The 24,647-nt window shown below is 40.3% G+C and overlaps 1 protein-coding gene across 2 annotated transcripts in view; it reads right to left on the bottom strand.

Annotated features, from left to right (window-relative positions):
• The window catches only part of cds1 (CDP-diacylglycerol synthase (phosphatidate cytidylyltransferase) 1), a 37,786-nt gene extending 17,128 nt beyond the window's left edge, over positions 1-20,658 (bottom strand). For both annotated transcript variants that reach the window (XR_003692540.1, XM_028577407.1), the window contains exons 1-4: positions 20,315-20,658; positions 6,286-6,443; positions 2,087-2,183; positions 1,851-1,948 (exon numbers count right to left, since the gene is read on the bottom strand). Coding sequence is in view for 1 of the 2 variants with exons in the window: in XM_028577407.1 (XP_028433208.1) it covers positions 1,851-1,948; positions 2,087-2,183; positions 6,286-6,443; positions 20,315-20,383 (422 nt within the window). In the remaining variant the exon portion in view is untranslated. The remainder of the gene's footprint in view (positions 1-1,850; positions 1,949-2,086; positions 2,184-6,285; positions 6,444-20,314) is intronic.
• Between the last annotated feature and the right edge of the window lie 3,989 nt (positions 20,659-24,647).

Raw genomic sequence — 24,647 nt, 5'->3', positions numbered from 1 at the left:
AGCAAGACATGGAGTACATGCACATAATATTCCCGCCTAATTCGCAATATCCAAACGGAATATGCTGTTTACAGTGGGGGAAATAAGTATTTGACCCCTTGCTGATTTTGCAGGTTTGCCCACTTACAAAGAATGCAAAAATCTACAATTTTAATCATATGTACATTCTAACAGTGAAAGACAGAATCCCAAAGAAAATTCCAGAAAATCACATCATATGAATTTATTAAAATTGATAACCATCTGATGAGGAAAAACAAGTATTTGACCCCCTGGACAAACAGCATGTTAATATTTTGTAGAAAAGCCAACGGTTTTTATAGTTGGTGACAAGGTTTGTGCACATTTCGGCAGGGATGTTGGCCCACTCCTCCCTGCAGACAGCCTCCAAATCATTCAGGTTCCGAGGTTGTCGCCTGGCAACTCGAATTTTAAGCTCCCTCCAAAGATTTTCAATCGGATTCAGGTCTGGAGACTGGCTAGGCCACTCCAGAACCTTGATGTGCTTCTTCTTCAGCCACTCTTTTGTTGCTTTGGCGGTGTGCTTAGGGTCGTTGTCGTGCTGAAACACCCATCCTCGACCCATCTTCAGCTCTCTCACTAAGGGAAGGAGATGTCGGTCCAGAATTCCACGATACATGGCCCCGTCCATCCTCCCCTCAATACGATGGAGTTGTCCCGTCCCCTTGGCTGAAAAGCACCCCCAAAGCATGATGTTGCCACCACCATGCTTGACGGTGGGGATGTGTTCTTTGCCCTCCAAACACGACGAGTTGAGTTGAGGCCAAAAAGTTCTATTTTGGTCTCATCTGACCACATCACCTTCTTCCAGGCCTCTTCTGAGTCGTCCAGGTGGTGAATGGCGAACTTCATGCGGGCCTGTACATGTTTCTTCTTGAGCAGGGGGACCTTGCGTGCGCTGCAGGATTTCAATCCATGACGGCGTAGTGTGTTACCAACCGTTTCTTTTGCCTTCAGTTGATTCATCAGTTCCCCCCTTGTGGTTTTGGGATGATTCCTCACCGTTCGCATGATCAGGGACACCCCACGAGGCAAGATCTTGTGTGGAGGCCCAGACCGAGGGAGGTTGGCGGTGGTGTGGTGCTTCTTCCATTTCCTGATAACTGCACCGACAGTTGATCTTTTCTCTCCAAGTTGCTTTCCGATTCTCTTGTAGCCCATCCCAGCCTTGTGCAGATCAACAATCTTGTCCCTGATGTCCGTAGAAAGGTCTTTGGTCTTGCCCATGGTGGTGATGTTGGATGCTGGTTGTTTGGGTGTTGACAGGTGTCTTTTATACAGGTAACGAGGTGAGGCAGGTGTATTTGATGTAGATAATTGGTTTGGATTGGGGCTGTGTCTTAAAGAAAGACTAACTGGCTTGTAGGAACCAGAATACTTGTCCAGGGGGTCAAATACTTGTTTTTCCTCATCAGATGGTTATCAATTTTAATAAATTCATATGATGTGATTTTCTGGAATTTTCTTTGGGATTCTGTCTTTCACTGTTAGAATGTACATATGATTAAAATTGTAGATTTTTGCATTCTTTGTAAGTGGGCAAACCTGCAAAATCAGCAAGGGGTCAAATACTTATTTCCTCCACTGTACGTGACCTGTATCAAATTCGGAAAAATGTCATTCGGAATAATAGGGGAATATTGGTGTGCATGTACTCAACAACTGCACCATTTGAGTCACTGAAGAAAAACACTAGTTAAGAAACACTGTTACGGCGAGATCTAAGCTAAGTTAAAGTGAAAACACTGCAGTATTACTCTTTTCTCCTTTAATGTTCATAACCCATCTTCAGTATATCTGCTGTTCACTGTGAAATCCATTCTCCTTACCAGCTTAGTGTCCTGAACCAAGGCAGCTCATAGGAATGGTAAACTCTGTAGCCGATGGTGATGATTTCTTGGAAACACTTGATTTGGACAGTCATGACCTATGTCAGATGATGGGAACGGAGCAGAAATATAACCAGAAAGCCTCAGCCTGAGAAACAAGCCGAGAGTCAGTACTCTCGATAATGCATTGAGGACTCATACAATTGCTACAGTATATAATAATCCTTCTCACTTACCACTAATATAAGAGCGACAGGTCCCATATAGATGATGAGAAAAAAGCCTGAAATCATGGCTAAAGACAGAACTCCTCGTATCCAGTAGTTCTTCCATCTGTGGAGAATGGAAACTTTTCATTACTTCCTCCTCAACATTACAAGAACATTTCATTCATTGATTTGAGATATTAGCTACGATCATAAGTATGTTCTCTTGAACAAGACTAGTCTACAGAAATGCTAGCAGCGGTAATTAGGCACGTTTGTTACACCTCAAGGATATGGATTTATACACATACAGGCTCTGCTATTCTCTTAAAAGGGATATGCTAGAATGACGCAGACACACCAGCGCACAATTAGGCTGTGGCATAGGCTCTGCATAGAGCCAATGTACAAAGATGAATCAGCCTCGAGGGCAGACGCCAGAGGAGAGAGTAGAGATATGGAAGCATGAGTGTGGCGTGTTGCAGATGTTAGCAAGTAACAACTTTCAACTGTGATGGACAATAAATAAACTTCATCCCTGAAGTATTTTGGTTTGGTTTCTGTTGGTTTGTTAACCAAAATGAACTGAAACCATTGCTGGCTCAGTGCACATTTGGTGAGACAAGAGGAAAAGGGCAGGCTGGCTAGAGATGGGAATCGAGAACCACTTCCAGTCCAGCCTCTGCTTTTTGGATGCTTTTATATAGACCTTAGTGATCCCCTAATACTGTATCTGAAGTCTTTTCCCCGAAATTCAGCCTTAGTGCAGAATTACAGCCACTAGAGCCGGTCCCACAATGAGCTTACCTTAGTATGTGCCATTTATGTGTCTGAAGCTATTGAGGAGAGAGGGGGGGAGGCAAGGTGGAAGGTGGGGGTGTGGCCTTGACCAACTGCCACTTTGCTCGTTTGAAAGCCATGATGTCTCTCTCTCTCTCATGGGTGGGCCAAATTCTCTGGGCGGGCAAAGCAGAGAAAGGGGAGGTAACCTTGCTCCTTATGACCTCATAAGGAGAAGATTCCAGATCGGCCCATCTGAGCTTTCATTTTCTCTAAGGCAAAGCAGGATACCCAGGGCTCGGTTTACACCTATCGCCATTTCTAGCCACTGGGGGACCATAGGCAGGCTGGGGGGGAATGCATATTAATGTTAAAAAACCTCAAAGTGAAATTTTCATGCCATGGGACCTTTAAATTGCCCAATCAATCGGAATCGTATGCCTGCGAGCTTATCAATTCCTTTTATTCATCCTGGCATGTTTTTCTGACAGTTACGCATTGCAAAACAATGACGTCAAACTCATGCGTCTACGCTGCTGGAAACAAGTTGCAACAAAACAAAAGTCATGGCAAAGAGGAAGAAACTCTCCAAAGCGTGGCTTCATTTCACAAAGAAAGAGGACAACAGTGCGGCTTGTATCTGTATCAATAAAATATCTTATTGATTCCCATTCCTAAGGCTGGCACAACCATACAGTGAACGAGTGGGACGATGTTGGAAAGCTAGTCAAGCTCTAATTAGGTCTGCATCCTCTCTTTTTGTTGCCAATCAAGGTAATTCAGCATATGTTGCCATAATGCTTAGTGGTAATGTATACTCTAGACCTAACAACAAATCATTTTGCCAGTACTACCTGTGTCGTGACACTAGCAAGGCTAAAAATGTGGAACAAGGCCACGTTCCTCTGGAGTGTTATTCACAACACACCATGCAGTGTGTGTGTTGCTGTGAGGCAAACTGCTGCACTGCCTGAGAGCAAAACAAAAGAGAGGAAACTGCTAAAAGCTGCACAGGAGCCAAGCAGGGCAGAGAGCCTGGTGCCTGCTGTATGAATGGAGAAAAGAAAACAGCTGCATCATGAAAAAAAGCTGCGGCTGCTTCCACCTAGAGCTGTGGGCTCTCACACTCTCTCTGATCATCACACCATCACTCACTCACTTGCTCTCTTAAACTACCATCCTTCCTCCTCGCTTCACCTCCAGGTCCATCTATTCATCCTTCTCTGTTGTGTCATTTTGCTCGCTCCATTCATCTGCTGCAATCCCTTATCTCTACCACATTTTCCCCATCCCTCCATCTGTTTCTCTCTCTCTCTCTCTTCTTCTTCTAATTTATTTCCTTCCCTTTTCCCATCCCCCTCCCTCCCTCCCTGCAGTCTGTTCATCCACATGTCACTCTGCAGCACAACGGCTCCTATAGCACTCAGGATTAGTACCTCCCTCCTTGTGAGCCTTTAAGCCCTGTGACCTGGCCGTCACTCATTGGTAACACCCTCCACTTCTCATCTGTATATCAAACAGGACCTCCTTAATTGGTGTTCAAGTTGCTGCTGACTCAAATTGGCAAAGACTGCCAAGTGTGACAATACTGAACTGCTGGCAAGAAGCGTTTACTACTATACAATACTACTACAAGAATGTAAGATGTGCGTTTAAAAACGTGAGAATGGGGGGCCCGATATAAGAAGAAGAAGCTTCTGACCCTACCTTTTGGTTACGACCAATACAATTCATTCATTCATTCATTTATTGTGTAAAGGGTTACTTTCAGCCTTCAATGCATTTACCAGACTTTACTATTTATCTTATTTTAAGGTTCTGACACTCAAACAACTCTTTCCCTTCTAACTATGCCATATGACTCCATAAATGAAGGGTAAAATATTTGATTTATCTAAAGAGAAAAATAATTTCCTCTATTTCACCAGAAGCTTTGTGTGCACAAAACGATCATGTCTAGGAAATAACATTTTTATTTTTCCATACATACTGTATGTTGAAAAACCTAAAAGAACAGTACCACTGTAAGTTTATGCTAACTGTTTGCATACTACCAGCCATCAATGCCACACCAAAATATTTGTTTTTTTCCCCCACAGTCAGTGAAAACAGTTTTTGCATGCTGCTTCATTAAGGACAAAGTGGTACACGTTTTGGTGACACTGACTGAGTACAAGGTAACAATACTTGACAGAACCGGTTGTCAGCACACCTTTTTCACAACATGACATTGAGCTGCACAAGGAACAGTTCAATGACTCACTGTAGGTGTCAACTGACAGAAACTAGATTATTTTTCTTTTCTTTCACAGGCCTTGTCTTAAAATCTACTAGCTATTTTAACCACCACAATGTACGTATTACTATGTCACTGTTTTGTTTATTTATACATATCATACACAGTACATGATCATTGTAGGGTTGAACCTTAACATGCCTTACTTAGTTACGTGTTGTGAACCACTATGAATAAGGGTTTCGGTTGAATTTCAAAAAATATATAAATATATCATTCTGCAATTTTGGATTAAAGTCGGAGAGGGAATTAAAACAAAATCAACAGTTGTCGCTGGTCAAATGCTAAATGCTCAGAAAATCTCTGTGAAAACACAGAAAAAGTCCACACAGAAAGCCTGCGTATGCACAGAACTTTTCTGAATTCTTTCAGTCACTATGAAAGTCCTTTGGTTTGCTGCAAATTCCCTAGCAACTGCATTTCCTTCCCTGCATTAATATAAGCATGTTCACACATCTCTGCAGGATCTATTTCTGGTCCAATTAACCTACATGCACAGGGGGAAGATGATCAGTCACTCTGTCAGGCTCCATATTCCAATGCAGGTTACACTGCAAATGGCTAATAAAGTGAATCTGAATATATGAAAGATGGAGGTCAAAACTGCTTGTTACAGCAATATTATGGCTGAAGTACATTTGATTGATTTGAGACCTCCGGCGTCTTTGGTTTAAGGTCTATAAAATCTTTGTAAAAATGTATCTGACACCACATTTTAGAAACGGTTTAGCATTTTTTGTAAAACTAAAACCTTGAGTCCCGTGGCTGTTGAAGTTTGCATGGTGGCCTACTTGTAATCTAAGACAGCTAAGATTTTACACTAGTTCTACTTCCTGCTTTGGCTGGCTGTGGAAAAACGGCATTATCTAATAGCAGACCAGCACACATGCATGCCAATATAATCTCAGTAAAAGTCAGAATTTAAACTTTTATTTGGGGCTCTGTTTCATTTTCTGAACATGAGTTACAGTTAATTTTTTTATTAGCTTGCTACCATCTTGGACAAAGCCTGTTGAGCTAAAATAGAAAGGCTAAGTGCTAAATGTTAAGAGATCCTTGTAGCTTAATTCCTGTGAGATAAGCACTTGAGAAACAAACAAAGAATCTATTGGCATCCATCTCTTGTGAGCATCTGTGTTTGAGCAGTGCGTACCTGGGCGGCAGGCCCTCCAGAGCTTTGTTCAGGTATTGTGGAGTGTTGTCTGTGTCTGCTGTGGGGAGAGGAACATCTGGCGTGTCTGCTTTGGAGTCACCATCACATTCTCCCTCTGCATCACCTTGCAAGCCCAGCCTGTCATCCCCATCGGCCTCCTGCCGGAACACACAGATATTCAAATACAGACTTAAGATAGAGAGCTTTCACTTGATACACAGGTCAGTGTAGAAAACAGGCAGACAACAGAGCTGTGTAACAGAAAAGCATAGGTATACAAGCAGCATCATCCTATCAATAAAACAAGATGTACACTGAGAGCGCTTCTGAGATGCAAATGACAAGTAAATGTTGAGGTAGTCAAATAGAGTTCACTCTAAACTAAGAAGAGGCATACAGGACTGGAAGACGGCGGTTTAATTAGGTCAGAGTTTAGTCTATCACCTGGGAGGGAGAAGAGACTAGAGAACTGGTGCATGTGTCCTCTAAGCTTGGCTGGGATTCAAGTAGGCCTGCAAGTGGATGTGGAGGAGTGGGCTTGTTTTGTTAGTAACCGATTTCCTCATTTACAACAGTGACAGCCTCTAGGAATTCAAAACCGACAGACCGTCTGTGACTTAATTACTAAATAATATCTGCTAGAATAAGACTGGAAGTATGACACAGATAAAGGATTTACTGTCTGGCTCCATGTGTATATTTCCAGTTATAATATGCATTAAATTCAACATCAGAGCCATGAAATTATAATAGTAGATCATGATAAGCAAAGCCTTTGTATTTACAGGGCTGACGCGCTTATTTATAATCAGCTGACCAGTGGAGTTAAAGAAAGAGGAAGCCTAAAGGCTGTGGATGAGGCATTTGCCAATGGCTGTGAGATCTAACTCTTCAACCAGAACTAGTGAAGATGAAAAAAACCCACTGCTTCTGTAATTGTTGTGCATAGATTTTTCCAAATAAAAGCCACTGCGTAAAATCGGAGAAAAAGGCATTTCTGGTGTCCGGGTTGGTTCAGTGGGTAGAGCAGGCACACATATACTGAGAGGTTTATGCCTCGACGCAGGTGTCCAGGGTTCGAATCCGACCTGTGACGATTTCCTGCATGTCTTCCCCCTCTCTCTCACCTAGCTGTCCTATCAAATAAAGGTGGAAAAGCCCCCAAAAAAAAAAAAAAAGTTGTGTTTTTAAATCTGACCACTGCATATTTACAAGATAAACTCTCAAAACAGTGATTTTTCTTCTTCTTTCCGTCACTTGACACGTGACTTTGCTGCGCGTACAGCGTTTATAGCCTATATTCCCACACCATGAACATCTTCCCAAATGCATCTTAACGTTTGATTGACATTGTTACAGATCTGATAAACATTTAACCCTTGTGTTGAGTTCGGGTCAAATTGACCCGTTTTCAATTTTTGTTTTATATCAGAAAATATGGGACATAGAAATAAGCGCTGAACATGTGTAGAAGAAAAATTTTACAATTAAAAACGTTGGAAAAGGCAAAAAGAAAATGTGAAAAAAAGGCTTCAAGGTTTTTTTCAAGGTTGACGGGAAGGCAACACAAAGGCTAAAAAAAAAAGAAAAAAAAAATATTTTCCCAATTGCATTGTTCCTTGAGATCATTCTACTAAGTATTGTGTTTCCATCATGTTTATCTAGGAATCTGAACATAATGATTCCAAATATTCCATATTTTAACAAGTCTCCATAAAAGGAGAAAGTTTGATTGCAACCTCACCACAAAGCTGGAGGATTAGTGGCTAAGCATGACGGAGCTGAAAGTCTACACCTGGTGTCGGCAGGCCAACAGGCTGCTGCCCGTGAGGGCAAACATCTTTATTGGTGTTAATGAATCTTTAATCTGGATTTAAACCCAGTCAACAGATACAGCCTCTAAAGTTGCATGTAGAATGGGCAAATATAACAGAGTGATCACTTTATATAAACTTTTTCAATCACATCTGTTGGGTCCTCTTGGGTTTCTTGTTGTAGTTGCAAAAATATTCATAATTCACCATCTGGTTTTGTAACATTGCATTTTTTCTCCTTCCGCTTTCATGTTATTTCAAGGAAAACAATTTGGCTCATAACCTACAATAAACAGAATTGAGTTAAAAAGATTTCAACATGTATTTATTTGTGTCCCACAAATCCAGAATTTCTGCTCCAAGGAGTTCACTAGAAGATCCTCTAGTTATAATTAGAAGTCAGCACATGCATCAGATAACAAAAAGTAAAGACAAAAAGGGGAGAATATGCAAACAGACTGCTGATTATACATAACAGACCCCCACAAACTTCTGAAGATATAGATAAACTACTGTGCTGTATATGATATTCAATATCTTTGTTACTTTGTCTCTCTTTTTCTAATGGCCTGTGCAAAATTTCAGAACTTTAACTACATAAAAAATAAGCCCTAGTAGGTTAAAATTGTCGGCTATATTAATGCACAATATAAACAAACAATCACAGTCAGCAAGATCTGGGAACAACTGCTAAGCAGTAGAGCATATGCCATATTTATGAAAGTCATACATCAGCACCTTGGTTTTGGAAAATGCTGACTCAGTGAGGATGGAAGGTCCAAACGGAGAGAACATGATGTATTTTCAGATTTAGCAGCATTAGTGTGGATAAGGGCTGCACGATATGAGGAAAATATCTAATTGCAATTATTTTGACTGATATTACGATTGCGATATGATTCACGATATTGGAGGGAATGATCTTTTTTGTATCATTATTCTCATTTTCATTGAAAAATAAAAAAATTAAATAAAATAAAAAATGATTGAAGTGTGATTTTTTTGTGAGGATCTGTACCAAACAAAGATTTTTTTCTTTAGTCTGTAGGATACGATTTGTAGGCCGGAATGTCTCTGCAGCACCATAATACTTTATTTTAGAATGGTTTGACACATATTTTGTCTTTAACAAATATTGCACCCCCTGCGATTTGGATATTGCACTAGTCCATATTGCGATTTTGAGAAAATTGCGATTAATTGTGCAGCCCTAGTGTGGACATGACTTCAGGCACTCTAACATCAGTAATACGGAAGTTAAAGTCAAGTGACATCCTAGAAATTAGGCCGGACACTTTGATGTGAGTTAACACCAGTAATGGTCTATCATGTAACAAAGCAGCGAGTGAAGATGCTTTTTCTGCCCAAAAGAGGCTATTTTTAAAACCAAGTGAAATTCCTCCTGAGATCACACACAGGTTGTAGGAGATTAATCTTCCTTTTGCACTTGGGTGGCTCGCTGATGCTCCTGGACATTTTTTCCCTTTTATGGTTACTTTCACTCAAACGTTGCTAAATACGGTCAACGGGAGCATCAGGGTTAAATCAGAGAGCTTTGGATAGACGCTGTAATTAGCAGAGAAAGTGGGAGCAGGTTGGGGTTGAGTCAGAGGGGGTCACTTGAGTTGGTGTTGAGAGAAGAGGTGTAATTGAAGATTTCTACTCCGGTTTAATGAGGAAACATTGAAGCCCGCAGACTGAAACAGTGGAAAGCTACAGTACAGGTTCCTCTCTCTAACAGTACGAACACGTGGCTCTTGTCTCTGACACCCTTTTCCCAGTGGACAAATAAACCCACTTCCAGCCCCAAACAGCTGGCTTTTGTCTTTAGTGAGAAAGCTCACAATCAGCATTTATTCCTAGGACAAATGACGCAGCAGCAGTAGTCACAGGTATTTATCAGCTACAGTTCTGACTGGCAGTGAGGGTGGACATTATAATTTTCTCCCCCTTTTCCAGCATGATGCCATGACGTGCGTTGCCTCCGTTGGTAACTTCTTTCAGCTCGGCCACAAATTCCATCCGTCTCTTGCCCGAGCAGCGCTCAAACATTGTTCCAAATTAGTTGCCACAAAGTTTGAAAGAGACTGAATCAAAATAACTACAATGAAAAAAAGTAACCACATTTTCACTTGCCTTCGTGCTACTTTCTAGTGTTTACTCTTTACTAGTCTGGATCAACGGAAGTACATTTTCAGGATAATTGCCCGACATCCAGTGCGTGGCTCACGGCAGGCCTGCTTGATTCTTTCAGAGAATGATTATACAGGTTTACATAGAATATGTTTACGGCTGTTTTTACTATCTAACTGGGACATTTTGGGACTGATTGATGGGTATGGCTATGGATGAAGTACACATTGCGTACATACACTGGTATGAGCAAATTACGTTTAACCATGACAATTTAAATAGCTAGTTAACTTCATTTATTATTTAGTCCTTCCAGAAAAACGCGATTATAGGATCGCATAATTCAATGCACAATCAGTCCGCATATTTATGCGGGGGCCGCATTTTTTGAAATATGCCGCACTTTCGCCTCATAAATTGTCAATTTCCGCGTAAAAATGGCTTGCATTATTTCATAATCCCCGCATTTTAGTTGCAAAAAAATGAAGAAAAAAAAAAAAAATCACATATATCTTAGCAGAAATGTGAAAAATGTTGCGTTTACTTCACACAAGAGTAGTCATTTTCCCCTGTCACTTTTTTATCAAACCACAGTTTTTGCAAGTTCCCGCAATTTCATTGCATAAAATTGCATAAATATCCCGCATATTCCATCGCATTTTTTAAGAAAACGTGCCGCATAATCAAAGATTTTTGCCCGCAACAATCACAAAAAAACTCAGCATTTTTCTGGAAGGACTGATTATTGTATGTGGCGTTTTCTTTTGGTGCAAATGTTCCACAAAAACAAGTACCTTCCTGAGACTATTTTGCAGAGCCACCGTCGCTGGGTCCACAGCTTAGCATCGCCCAAGAGCGTTTTTTTCTCCTATCCTAGAATGTATGTGTGGTGTAGCCAGACCTTACTCCACAGCACTGTGGGGATAGGTCTGCCAATGAGAGACCCCGTTTTCCGTGGCATTTGTGATGTCAAATGTGACGCACCAGAAAAAGAACAGAATGGCATACTCATCTACTGGCAATGTAAAACGAGTCTATCGCCTATTTTTAGCAGGTACAGTCGGTCTGGAATATGAAACAGGCCCAGTCAGCACATTACTTCGTACGCACAAATGTGTGAATTGCAGAGCGCCACAGTATTACGGCCTAATCTGGGAGGATGTACTCAAGCGTGTTAATTAAACTGCCAAACAATGTTAATCTTTTGTTTATTAAGAAAAGTATGCTAACCACAGTGTAAATTCCCCAGTCAAACATTTTAAACAATCCTGCAAACCTGTGTGATAACAATCCAAGTTAAGTTATAGGGTCAAAAACGAGTCCTGCCAGTACCTGTAATCATCAACAGTTTATACAAAAAGAAAAATCTGCTGATAGAGCATGGAATTAAACATGTAGGAAGCCACAGAAGGTGGTGCATCCAAAATTTCACTTTCACTGTTCATATTTTTCTACTCTCTGTGAGTATGACTGTCCTTGAAGCTCAGCTCACTTCCACTATCGTCTTTGTCGGCCTCCTCCTCCTGGTTATTAATGTCTTCTCTGCAGAGAGGTGGGAGGAAGAGGGAGGCCGGGGTCTGATAAGAGGCTGTGTTCATATAACCAGTCATATAACCAGGCAACGCAGCCTCTTGCAGGGTTGTTTGTGTTCTGAACTAGGGCTGCATAATATGTTTTTAATCGCTATCACAACTTGTACGATAAACACATCGGGAAAGACTGCAATATTGCACCGGGATTTTTTGAGTTAGCTGAAAGAGAATATCAGCAGAAAACGTTTAAAACTGAACTCAAATTGTGCATTTTGTGTTGAGTGCAATGTCCAATATGTTCAGTAAAGAAAGTTGCATCACGCATCATGTGTTGCATTTTGCAGTATTCTGAAAGCAGCAAGAAGGCAGAACTGAATACACGTTAATGTGTTTATTTATCACAAGTAATATCGTTAGCGAGATATTCAACGTTATCGCATACTTTCCTCATGACGTGCAATCCTAGTCTGAACAGTTAAATCTGAAAAACTGCGCTTGTTTGTAGAAACAACAATCTATTTTTTTAAGCTAAAATACCAAGGATAATTTTTTTTGCTAATATTTGCTAGTTTTAATTTTTTGATAGTAAAATGAACAATTTGGGTTTTGGATTGCTAAACAAACACAAAAAGAATTGTGTAAAGACCTTAGCTTGGGCTTTGGTAAATTGTTTAACAACAACATGGTGACTAAAACAACCAGAATTTCACTAAATATACCAGTAAAGTCTAACTTTTAGAATACAACAAGATCTCACAAGCAGGTGGTAGTGGTACAGTTGAAAATGTCCCCAGCCACAACAAAACACGGCTGCATTTAGAAATGAACCCGAAGTGGTGCAGGTACTGGTGCTGCAACCTAGACTGGATGCCGAACTTTTCTGACAAGAATCTGAGTATGACGACGTCAGGCTAGCTGCAACCAGCCACCATCCAATGAATCTATGGGCATTTAACTTGATGAAAAGTGACCAATAAGGTGCAAATGAACAGTGAACCCCAGTCCTTTTCACCATCTTAATTGAGACGCCTATAATTTAGCCTGGAAGGGTCAATAGCAGTGAGAGGCTGCAAAGTGACAGTCTTAGCAAGGAATTAAGCTAATCAGCACCGATGCTAGAAGCTAACTTTTAGCTTACGACAGCTCTGCCTTTTTCCAACTGCATCACAAAAGCAAAAAGGGCCATTTTACAGGAGACACACAACACAATGCGTCTATGGCCGCGGAGATGGCCCTGTAAGAGAGTGATGCTCATTATAGAAATCAATATTGAAGCTAAAGGCTTTCCCACATTAGTTTTAGAGGTATGCATTTTGACCTCTTGGTGGCAATACATTTAAAGTCAGTGGATCAAGCATATAGAGGATTTGGATTTATCTGGTGAACATGAAGGCCTGTATAAAATGTCATGACAACCCATCCAATATTTGTCAAGAGACTGCAAAATGATACCATGTTGCAACACAACTAACAAAACCCTAATGCTCTATGCTGTCTTTTATATTTACTTCACAAAGCTCGAGGTTGAAAAAACTCCAAATGAACGAGGTTATCTGAATGCAGAGGCACAACGCAGAGCAGATAAGACTCCTCTGCTGTCCAAAGACATTTCTAACTAGGGCAGTGCAGGATGAAGCGGTGACTAACGGAGCGTTAAACGGCCTGCTGCCACCACCACCACTGCTGCCGATGGAGGCTTCGCGGACGGCCAGGCGACCAGCAGCCAGCGAACCAAGGTCAACTGTCACGTGGAGTCTTGAGCGTCCGCCAACTGTCCCGGCAACAGTATGCAGGACCATGAAGGGAGAGCAGCCGTGATAAGAGCATCGGGGCAATACGTGGATCAAACACACACTGCTGGGTATGTGTGTGTGTGTGGCTGACTAATTCATTAAAGGAAATATTGGCCTTGGAGACACACACAGAGAGTGTGTGAATAAATATACATATATAGAGCTCAACAGCGTGGTTCCGAAAGTAAGAATCCCATTGATTTTCTCCATAAGCATTTTGATTATACGCCATAATGTCTAAACCATCCAAGGTAGACTGACCACTAGGGCTGGGCGACAATGGAGAAAATCAAATACCTCGATATCGACACCGCAACGATATTGTAGTGTTGACTATTGGTGCTTTCACAAAATATTTACACAATGGGACTAAGTGGGTAAAGGCAAATAATAGAACAGTTACAACAGTCTGGTAAGTTCAGAAAATGACATCACTTTACTGTAATGCAGCCTTTAAAACCAGGAAAAGACAACACTTATGCCATATTACGATATCCAAAATCTAAGACAATATCTAGTCTCATATCACGATATAATATTGATGTATTGCCCAGCTCTACTGACCACAAGCTACGAGGTTGTGAAACAAAAGGTTTCTCATCCTAACAATACCATAATCCTAAGCGTAAGAGCGTTGGTCTGATTGGTCCAACTTGCTGTTACCATGGAAATGTTACCGTACCCGCGAACCTTGCGAATGGCTAGAGCGAGCTTCTACCATTAAAGTACAGTATATGATAGTTCTGTACACAGTCTTGTAACTTTACCTTTTTTGCCGTTTTCAAAATGTTATTTAGAGCCGAATCAAATGTTTTATGGTCACAGTTCATCTCGTAGCTGGTTGGCTTGGTTCCAGGCTTAAAACTCTTGAATATAAGCATTTAAAGAAATGGGAGATATTGAACGGGGAAAAACACTTCCGGAACCAGAGCTGTTAAAGAAGTGGTCACTGTTGAGCTCTTTTAGGGCTGCAACGGTTTGTGTATTCATACCGAAGTCATGGTGTGGTGCACACAAACACACGCAGAATACACTGTATACGGTAGGCTATAGTTCATAAACGGGATTTCGGCATTGATACTTTTAGCTGTACGCCATTAGCAAGGTTAGCAAGATGATCGGCGTGCGATCCAGTCACACTATAGCCGCTTTCACACATGCACTGCAAACATGAAACTATCTTGAAATTACCCGGCCGAGCTGTATGCGAGAACGCAAACGTCTGAATCAGTCGGATCGGACATGAAATGGTGTCATTGTTTTCCCTGCCAGCTTACTAGTACTTTTTTTTGTGTAAGAGATTGAGCCCAAAGTGTAAGGATTTAGAGCAAGTGAGTGGGCGTTTTGATGATATTTTGTGCCACTGTGGCAAAACCGGAAGAAAACAAACTCGTCATCCTGCCAGGTCAGGGATTTTGGCGGCTGGAAGTCAAAACAAGCCAGACTCCAGTCTATAACCCTGGCTGAACCGGATAGCTTTGCCCTTTATTAATTAACCTGTACTAGGCTTTAAACAGAGGAACTACTGGCTGTTAGTAATCGTTAAGTGTCAGTCTCTTCAGGGCTCCAGACTGCGACCAAATGGTCGCATTTTGCGACAAAAATTTGAGAGTGTGCGACTGAATTTTGCATCCAGTCGCACATGTGCGACCAGCAAATTTGCCCCCGTTTTTTACACGTTAAATGTCGAAATGTAGGTACCTGAGCGCGTAAGCGCAAGCTTATCTGTCCTCTCTGAAAATTGACAGAGAGCGGTGCTCCGACACAAACACACGCAGAGGTGCGATCGGCGCAAACTACGCCGGCTGTTTTGTTGAAGTCACAGTGAGTGATGTCGATAAAGTGGTTTCAAGTATGGTTACAGTTTTTAAAAACTTCACGCAGACAGCTGTACGATATTAAAAACAGTCACGGTGCTGTTGACGTTACACTTCCTCGGAGACAAGCAGCAGGCTCAACAGTGTGCAACTGTGTCCTGGGCACTGACTGACAGGCTGAGGCTGTAAGACAAGGCAACTTTATTTCTACAGCACCTTTCAGCAAAAAGGCAACTCAAAGAGCTTTACATGAAACATTAAAGAGCAATTGAAAACGGTCATGATGAAAATACAACAGGCTAAACAAGTTACAGTGAGTAAGAAATTAATAATTATTCAATTTAATATGTTGTAGGGATGGGTTTGGGAGGAGAGAGGGAAGAGTTTTATTTTTATTTTTGTTTAATTTCTTTAGAGTGTAACATATTCTAATAAAATAACAATGTTCTGAGTACACAGGATAAATAGGTATGGAATTATTTTTACAACTGAAATAATTGTTTTGTAATTACAGAGGGAAAGTACCAAAAAAATGTACCATAATTTCAGGTATCTGTAACAATATTGGTTCAGATGCGAAAGATACCCAACCCTAAGGGTAGTAGCCTAAACAATGCATGTTTAATTTTAAGGTGAATACATTGTAGTTGTAGACCAGAGTTGGTATATTTTTTAAATATTTTGTTTACTGTCATGACAGCAATGGTGCCTTCTATGTTGCATCTTCAAAAGTGACACTGAATTTGAAACAGCACATTGTAATTTCTGCAAGTATTTATTAGTAATACAGTGGAAATTAGTAGAAATGTGACTATTTGGTTAGCATGTTGATTTACGGTGCTCCTAAATTTTCAGCCGGGGGCCACTGTGCTCCTAGTGAAAAATTTCATTTGAGCGCCGTCCGTTGGTGATGCCCCTTTGGAAATGAGCTGTGAATGAACGTTCCCCAGACCCACTCTCAGTTACAACTGGGTCTGGTGTCAACCAGGCTCTTTCCGTGGTCCTTTCCACAAATGACAACAATTGTATTTTCACTTCTAATGGACAACACTGCATTTCTCCTAGAAGCCTCACATTTTGAAGCATTTATGCAATTTGAATGGTACTCTTCTCTCACCTGCCAAAACAACTATAGCAAAAGAGTAAATACTCCAGGACAGAAGGTGTATAGCTAGTAGTAGTATAGTGTATGTAGCTGGTGTATCCTATCCTGTATCATTTCATCAACTGCTTTCACTTAAGACACCAGCTCGATGCCTTCAAGAGAGGCAGACCTGCATAAGGCAGCTTACTAGAGGACAAACGTCTGCAAACTCACACTTCTTAGCCATAAACATGAGCAGCATTGATCTTGCGGCTGAGTGGCAATTTGCCAACCTAATAAAAAAAAAAAAAGAGGATAAAAATGACCTTACACAGAAAACCTTCATCTCTCATTAAGATATTCCATTAATGTTGAGTTGTGTGGAGATTAATTTGAGAGTGTTGTTTGCGTTCATAAGAAGTTCATTAAGAGGAGAGCAGAGAGAAACAGCAGAGTGTTTAAGAGCAAAGCAAATTTTCACCTAGCGTCATTTGCTGGTTGTAACCGCAGGAATGTTTGTGTTTATTCACCCCAAACAGCCAATGTGTGTGCTCAAACAGAGAGCACTTACACATTTATTTATCAACTGTAAAATGTTGTAATAAGATTGTTAAATAATCAACTTCAAGGGAGGGGAATATCGATTTCGGCCGATGTCTGGCAACAAACATCCATGAAACAAATCATAATATCTGTGTGACAGAAGTGGAAAATGTAACACTGAAATAGCAAAAGAAAAATAATTTGTGATTTAAAAATAATCATAACTCATAATCAATAATCAAACAATTTTGATGGACAAGTGAGGTGAAACAGCGTATACCAAAGAGTAGAGACACTTGTGCCTTTTTAAAGATTAAGACAACACCATGAATACATGCACCATCATTTAAGTGTCAAATAGCCTTTAACTGGAAGTAGAACAGTTGTTTGAATGCCTCAGTATCACAAACAATATTATCGCAATACTACAGTTGACAATGATCAAATCTTGCAGAAGAATGTATTAGCCTACCTACGTTGTTGGTTGTTTTTCCCACCTCTAATAACTGAAACTTAAAATCAGTATGATAATTTACGCAACAAACTTAAAAAGAAGGCTAACTCTTCTGTAGATGTAAACAAAGGTTGGCTAACAGGGTTCGCCCTGCACTAATTTGTCTCATCATGCTTCTCATGTTGCATGTATTGGGACAGAGGACTTCCTTGGGACAGCTGAGGGCCAAAAAAGGACTTTGAAGGAGGTGAGTGAAAACAAGTTGGGACACTAATGAGACATCAAGTGTGGCACTGTGCCTGAATGACCAAACCGTAAGTCACACACAGCCAGGTGACAGTGACCAGGAACAAATACATATAGGCATAGATGTGTTGATGTGCTTCAGTTCCACAAAGTCAATCTGTGCCCCTCTAGTGGGAACTCAAAACACAGTCAGTCAGAACATGGATAAATCCTGGCTGTTTGTATTACACAAGAAGGACTACCATGATGCAATTAACATATCTTATAATGAACAGGATTTACATAACATCTTAATGTTTGACGATGATTTAGTTGATGATTTAGCTTTGTTAATCCTTGCTGTAGAGAGCTCAAGCATAACTATGTCCAGAAAATATGCCAACCACTGTTTTATACAAAGCGAGTAGGGGGGGGGAGCCAGCGTTGAGTTATAATTTTCTTGGTTGCGGTTGAGCCGGCTAGCCAAATTTTCTTTTGTCTCCCAAGCAGATGTAATTTAGAGTCGTCATTAAGTAACAAAACAATCGGGTCAGTAGGAATTCGACATCCTATCACATCAGATATTATTGATGTTGTTTTATTCCAGAACTCCTGCACCTATTCACACTCCCAGACCATGTGCAAGAAAGTTCCAGTTTGTTCAGGTTGACAGAACGTGCAATAGGGAGCAGGAATGGCTTTAGAGACGTATCTCTTCTGAGGTGTCATTTAGGTCGTTTTCATGCAAAAATGCCCAATATTCACTGGTTCCAATCTCTAAAAAGTAGATATTTACTAGTTTTCTTCATCTTCTATAACAGTAAACTAAGTATCTTTGGGTTTTGGACGGAAAAAACAAAACCTATACATTTTTCTGGAGGGAAGTTTGCCAGGGCTATCCAGCGGAAAAAAACTCAAACTTTCAGGTATCAAGGTAATATTACTGTGACAGCACACTTCCCAAATAGGTGACATTGTGTAAAGCAGATATACATGCCATGTTAAACTCCTTGGCACAGTTTCAGAGACATTATTGAGAGTATCAGTGATACCGGTGAGATAGCTCTTTTCTCTGCGAGGCGAGTTATTCAGTGGGCCGGGTTGGATTACTCAACGCCCCCTGCCTGCATTACACAGCGGCTGGTGGTAGGACGCATGAGTGGAGGTGGGGTTGACTCTGTCTAACCTTTGAAACAGTCCCACTGAGGGGGAAGACTAAGATGGTACCTAAACCCAAAGATATTCAATTAACAATGACAAAACAGAAAAGCATCACGGTTGAAGCTGGAGACAACAAACGTTTGTCATTTTTGTTTGGTAACTGAAATAATTATGACGACGGATGATTATTCAACCAAAATTAAATATATCCAAGTTTAAGAACGAACTGCCAAACTAAACTTTTGAGCCAACATGGATGAAAAATCCTAAAAATGCTCCAATTAATGGAAAGTTATACATGTACAGTTCCATGTCCAATCCTAAAAGAGGGATCCCTTCTCCTTGTGGGGAGTGTATGGCTAGAGGGTGTCCTATGTTGTAGAGATTGTAAAGTCATCGGAGGCAAAGTAAATAAAATTGACATTTTTTCTTGATTGAGCTCCAGAACAAGCGAGTAAGCGGGCCTCGAGTGGAGAGGGGATGGGTCATTGTTATTGATGCTTAATTAAGGAATTGCACTGTAATCACTACTTGAAAACAAAGTGAAAGTTGCACTGCTTCACATTTTTCTAGTTGCTTTTGAAATCTTGATGAATCAATTCAATTATCATCCTAATTTTAATACGGATACATTTTAATATCACAAATGGTCTGTTTTACTTTAAATCCAGACGTGTTGTTGACTCACTTACTGTATGGAAAAGCATGACTGCCATTTCGGTCAATGCAGCTTCTATGCAGATAGTCAAGTATTTTGCTGGTTCAATAAATGGCTAGAGAGGCCATTGTGTTGTGGTTTCTTTGTTTATTCCCTTGTAACATGTTTATGTATGCACCATCCACCAAGAAAAAAAATCAGTGTAGCCTGAGTGTTAAGTTACTTAACTGGCAATAAATCATTTTCCAATTCTGATTCTGAAAAATAATGTTATTTAAAGGCTTTTAAATATTTTTTTTTGTTTAGCACTGGACCCCTAATTTCCCCTTTATCTCTCAAACAACAAGCCGAGAGGCCTTTCAAGCCTTGGACCTGCTCTAATGCTGCAATTCAACTACACAAAATCAAACTTTGAAGCTAAATATTCAGCTGACACTTTTTTATACTTTCACGTTATTATAATAAGGCTCAACCAGCAGGAGCATGACATTACTTAATCTATTCCATGATAACAGTGTAAAAATACTGTGACATTCCCAGCAGCCATGAGGACGTGAACCACGCACCAAACAGAAGTTGTTATTTCTTAATACGGAGCAGTTTCCGTGATTGATCATGTTGTGGCAGGATTTACCCCGTCTGCAGGAGCCAACAGCTAACTAACTAGCTTAATTAGCTCCCCTGCTATCCTGACAACCCAGCTAGCTAGCTTGACTGGTTGGCCAACGTCTGACAAACCTGACTAACTTATTTTGAGGGCGATGTCTCCAGGAGGGGGAAACCGTCGTGTTTTTCCTCGTAACGGTTCAGCTTACCTTATCGCTGATATTCTCGGTGCTGTCAGGGTCTTCTCCGCCTCCGCCTCGCTTTCTCAGCTCCGTCATGTTTCGCTCGTTTCGCTGCCCGGGACGTTAATGTGTCACATAAGCCGACACCGAGGGGGAGGAGGGAGGGAGGTAGGGAGGAAGAAGGGGACACCAATCCTGGGGTTTTATTAGATAAAGTCCTGGATTTTTTTTAACCCGGTCTTGACTTTAATGCTTGGTCCGTGAAGAAGGTCAGCTCTCCTGAAAGTCAGCTGGTGCTGCCAAAGTGTAGCAACAGAGCTCGACAAGACACTAACGACAGCACTGCGTGTGTTTGTTTATCACCGCAGTCCCAATCCCTGCTCCCCTCCTACCAGAGTCAAGCTTTTCAAAGTAAGGGCACGCAGCTTTCGGTAGATACTTTCGAAGTAAATGCTTTGCTGAGGAATACGCTGCTTCCATTTATTCTTCTTCTGCGCCAGTGGTTGAACGTAACTAACTTCGATACATTTACTCAAGTGCTGTACTTTAACTACAATTTTGAGGTTACTTGTACTTGATTGTTTCTATTTTATATAGGCCTATATACCTTATACCACTATACATCCATTGGTGGAAAAAGTACTCAGACCATTTACTCAAGTTAAAGTAGTAATACCTATAATCTTTGACAAGGACAGTAACCCAAGTGGACTTTGAAAGAGAATAATAGAATAAAAAAACCACAACTTGGGAAAAAGAAAAAATACATTCAATATGATCTTTATTTATGATATGTTAAAAGTCAATAAAAATGCAAAAAAAGTAGTAGGCTAATGCTGCTTTCCAGACACAATTTTTAGCCCATAAGTTACAACTTCAAGTCACAACTCACGACTTGGTAGCTTTCCAGGCAAAGTCACGACAGACCAGACCCTTCTAGCTAGCGTTAGCGTTAGCTAGCGGCTACCTACCATTGACATTAGCTAGCGTTAGCTGATACTAGCGATTTGTAGTCGGCGACATATTTTGGCCGTCATTTAATCATCATCATTTAACATAATCTGTAGTAGTACACAATCGTATGTGTATTGTTTTGATTACAGTGTGCGGAATTACTTTACGTTGCCTGTTTATGTCTATCTATTTCTATTTCTCACTGTTAATCACTGGCATCTGTACAGCATCAACAGGGGTCCATAGTTGTTGTTAATGTGTGTGTGTGTGACGTCGAAACTGTAACTGGGAGTCAGGGGCGCCGGACTGGGGGGAAAAAGGGGACTGAGTACCCAGAGCCCTCATGTGAGGAGGGCCCAAAAAGATGCTAGAATGAATAGCTGTAGATGCGGGGAGGGGCCCATAGAAAATGCCTTTTTACAGGGCCCAGAATTTTGTGCTACGCCCCTGCTGGGAGTACAATGATCTGGTACAAGTTCACAAGTAGTAAGTTACGGGTTTGACTGCAGTTCCAGGGCACTTTCACAGGTAGAAGGTTGTGAAAACACGAGTTACAGGTTGCCTGGAATGCAGTATAATATCACAGTGTAGAAATACTCTGTTACAGCTGCAACAAAATGCAACTGCAACAAAGTCCTGCATTCAAAAACTTACTTGAGTAAACGTATGAAGCATCAAAATATACCTAAATTAAAAGTACTTTTTATGTAGAATGTCCTGTTTAGGCTTACTTGTTAAATTTGTTGATAATATTTCTTCTTCTTTTCCTTAAGTAAACTTTTGTATTCAGGACTTGTAATGCAGCATTCTTACACAACAGTGCTGGTTTGATCAAGTAATCAATGTTCTCTCACAGATACATCATTTCTTGAATAAAGTGAAAGATTTGTTTTTTTTCATTATATGAAACAATTTTAAAGGTCTGCCTGTGACCCTACCATAAACTCAACCCCTGGAAAGAAAAATCCAAATATTGTCAGAACTTTCACTAAACTAAGCTTTCAGATTTTGTGAAGGTGAAGGTTTGTATTCACGTGATCAGATATTGCACTATTCCTTCCCTCTCTTTTGTATATTTTTTGTAAAATTGTAAATTCTATTGTATATTTCTTACTGTCATTTCTGTTTTTATTCTTTACATGTTAAGTGAGTGTTGTACTTTGAGAGCAAAGATTAACCGGAGTCAAATTCCTTGTTTGTTTACGCAAACCCAATAAAGCTGATTCTGATTCTGAGTAAACGTAGTAGCAGAATCCTTCACTTATGTCAAAGTAGTAAATTACCAAAAATATTAAAAATACATTTCAAGTAAAACAATAGCCCTTCTGAAATATTTGTCTTTAAAATCTCTTCCAATAAGAACATGTTTTCTCCCGCATCACTAACAGATTGTGTTTTATCTTTTATCATTGTAAAATGTGTTTTTCATAGAGCCATACATTTGTGGAGTAAAAATTATTATCTCCCTCTGAAATGCTGTGGAGTGAAAGTAGAAAGTGTCAACAAAAGTAATATTTATAATTTATATGGCCCATGATACAATTATTTACCTGTCGTCCTATATTCTATTAAGTAATTCCAATTTTCCCATTGAGTGTAGGGTATATTGCTTATTTTAGGGGGAGGTTTATTTTGAAGTACAAGCCACACATTTTCCGGTCTTAGTTTGTGTTTCTCAACTTTACACAGGTCTGCTGGTGCTGCTGCTGTGGAGACAGCCCCTCTCTCTCTCTCTCTCTCTCTCTCCAGTCAATCTATACTTGGTTGACCGACTTGCTTCATGCTGCGGTAGGCAACTACCAGTAATAATTGGTGCCCTAACTTAGACCCCTTTAAATATCAAATATTTAAAGGGCTAACTGTGGAAGCCCATTTCCGACCAATGTGATGAAAAAAAGAAATCCTGTAAGTCAGAGAAATTTCCCCAAAATAATGAGTTTAGCATCTAAAAATAATAACTTAGTTTCTTAAAATAATGACTTAATATCTCTAAATAATAACTTGGTTTCTCACAATAATATGAAACTTTCCCAAATGATAGTTTCTAAAAAAATAATGAGAAACTATCAAAATTAGTTAGTATCTCAAAATATACTATCTCAATTAATTTGTCTGTCATTATTCTGAGACACTATCTCATTATTTTGAGATTGTACAGTATCTCATTATGACTTACAAGGTCTTTTTTTTTCTCATCACATTGGCAGAAATGGGCTTACATACTTTACTATAAAACACATCACCGACTTTCGTGTTTTATCTGTGCACTTTTTCCTGTTTTTACATTTTGTTTTTTAATTTCCTTTTTGGATTACTTCAAACAAAACCAGATTGTGCTGTTTCTCAGGATTGATAGTTCTAACAGACATTAAAGTAACAGTATGGGGTTACTTCAGATTCATAACCATGAACCTTGGTCAACACATTTCATTAAAAAAATCTTTTGTATACACTTTAATTTTGTTAAATAAATGAGTTCAATTTGTACTAATTTGTAAGTTGATATATCCATCGCTCAAACTAGCTTGTAATATAGATACAGTACTGTGCAAAATTTTTAGGCATGTATGAAAAAATGCTGTAAACTAAGAATCCTTTCAAAATGGAGTTTATTTTCATCAATTAACAAAATGCAGTGAATGAACAGAAGAGAAATCTACATCAAATCAATATTTGGCGTGACCACCCTTTGCATTCAAGACAGCATCAATTCTTCTAGGTACACTTGCACAAAGTTTTTGAATGAACTCGAGGCCGTCGCCACGTGGCGTCTTCATGTGTGTATGTTTACATCCGCTGTATACAGCGTAGACATACACGTGGATGGCTCAAAATGCGTACAGATAACACGGCATTTGGCTTTAGGAAAGTGGCGTGTATGTTTACGCAGTCATGATGCCATGTTGTCGGCTGTATGTTTGGGGTTGTTGTCCTGCTGCAGAATAAATTTGGGGCCAGTCATACGCCTCCCTGATGGTATTGCATGATGGTTAAGTATCTGCCTGTATTTCTCAGCATTAAGGACACCATTAATCCTGACCAAATCTCCAACTCCATTTGCAGAAATGCAGCCCCAAACTTGCAAGGAACCTCCACCATGCTTCGCTGTTGCCTGCAGACACTCATTATTGTACCGCTCAACAGCTCTTCGGTGAAATTTTGACTCATCAATCCAGAGCACCTGCTGCCATTTGTTTGCACCCCAGTTCCTATGTTTTCATGCATAGTTAAGTCGCTTGGCCTTGTTTCTATGTTGGAGGTATGGCTTTTTGGCTGCAACTCTTCCGTGAAGACCACTTCTGGCCAGACTTCTCCGGACAGTAGATGGGTGTACCTGGGTCCCACTGGTTTCAGCCAGTTCTGATGGCACTGCTGGACATCTTCCGTTTTCGAAGGGAAATAAGCT

Source organism: Perca flavescens, chromosome 5 (assembly GCF_004354835.1).
Source record: "Perca flavescens isolate YP-PL-M2 chromosome 5, PFLA_1.0, whole genome shotgun sequence".
In the NCBI taxonomy this organism is placed as follows: domain Eukaryota; kingdom Metazoa; phylum Chordata; class Actinopteri; order Perciformes; family Percidae; genus Perca; species Perca flavescens.
The sequence above is the reverse complement of the archived record's forward strand: the minus strand, read 5'-3'. Positions and strand labels throughout refer to the sequence as shown.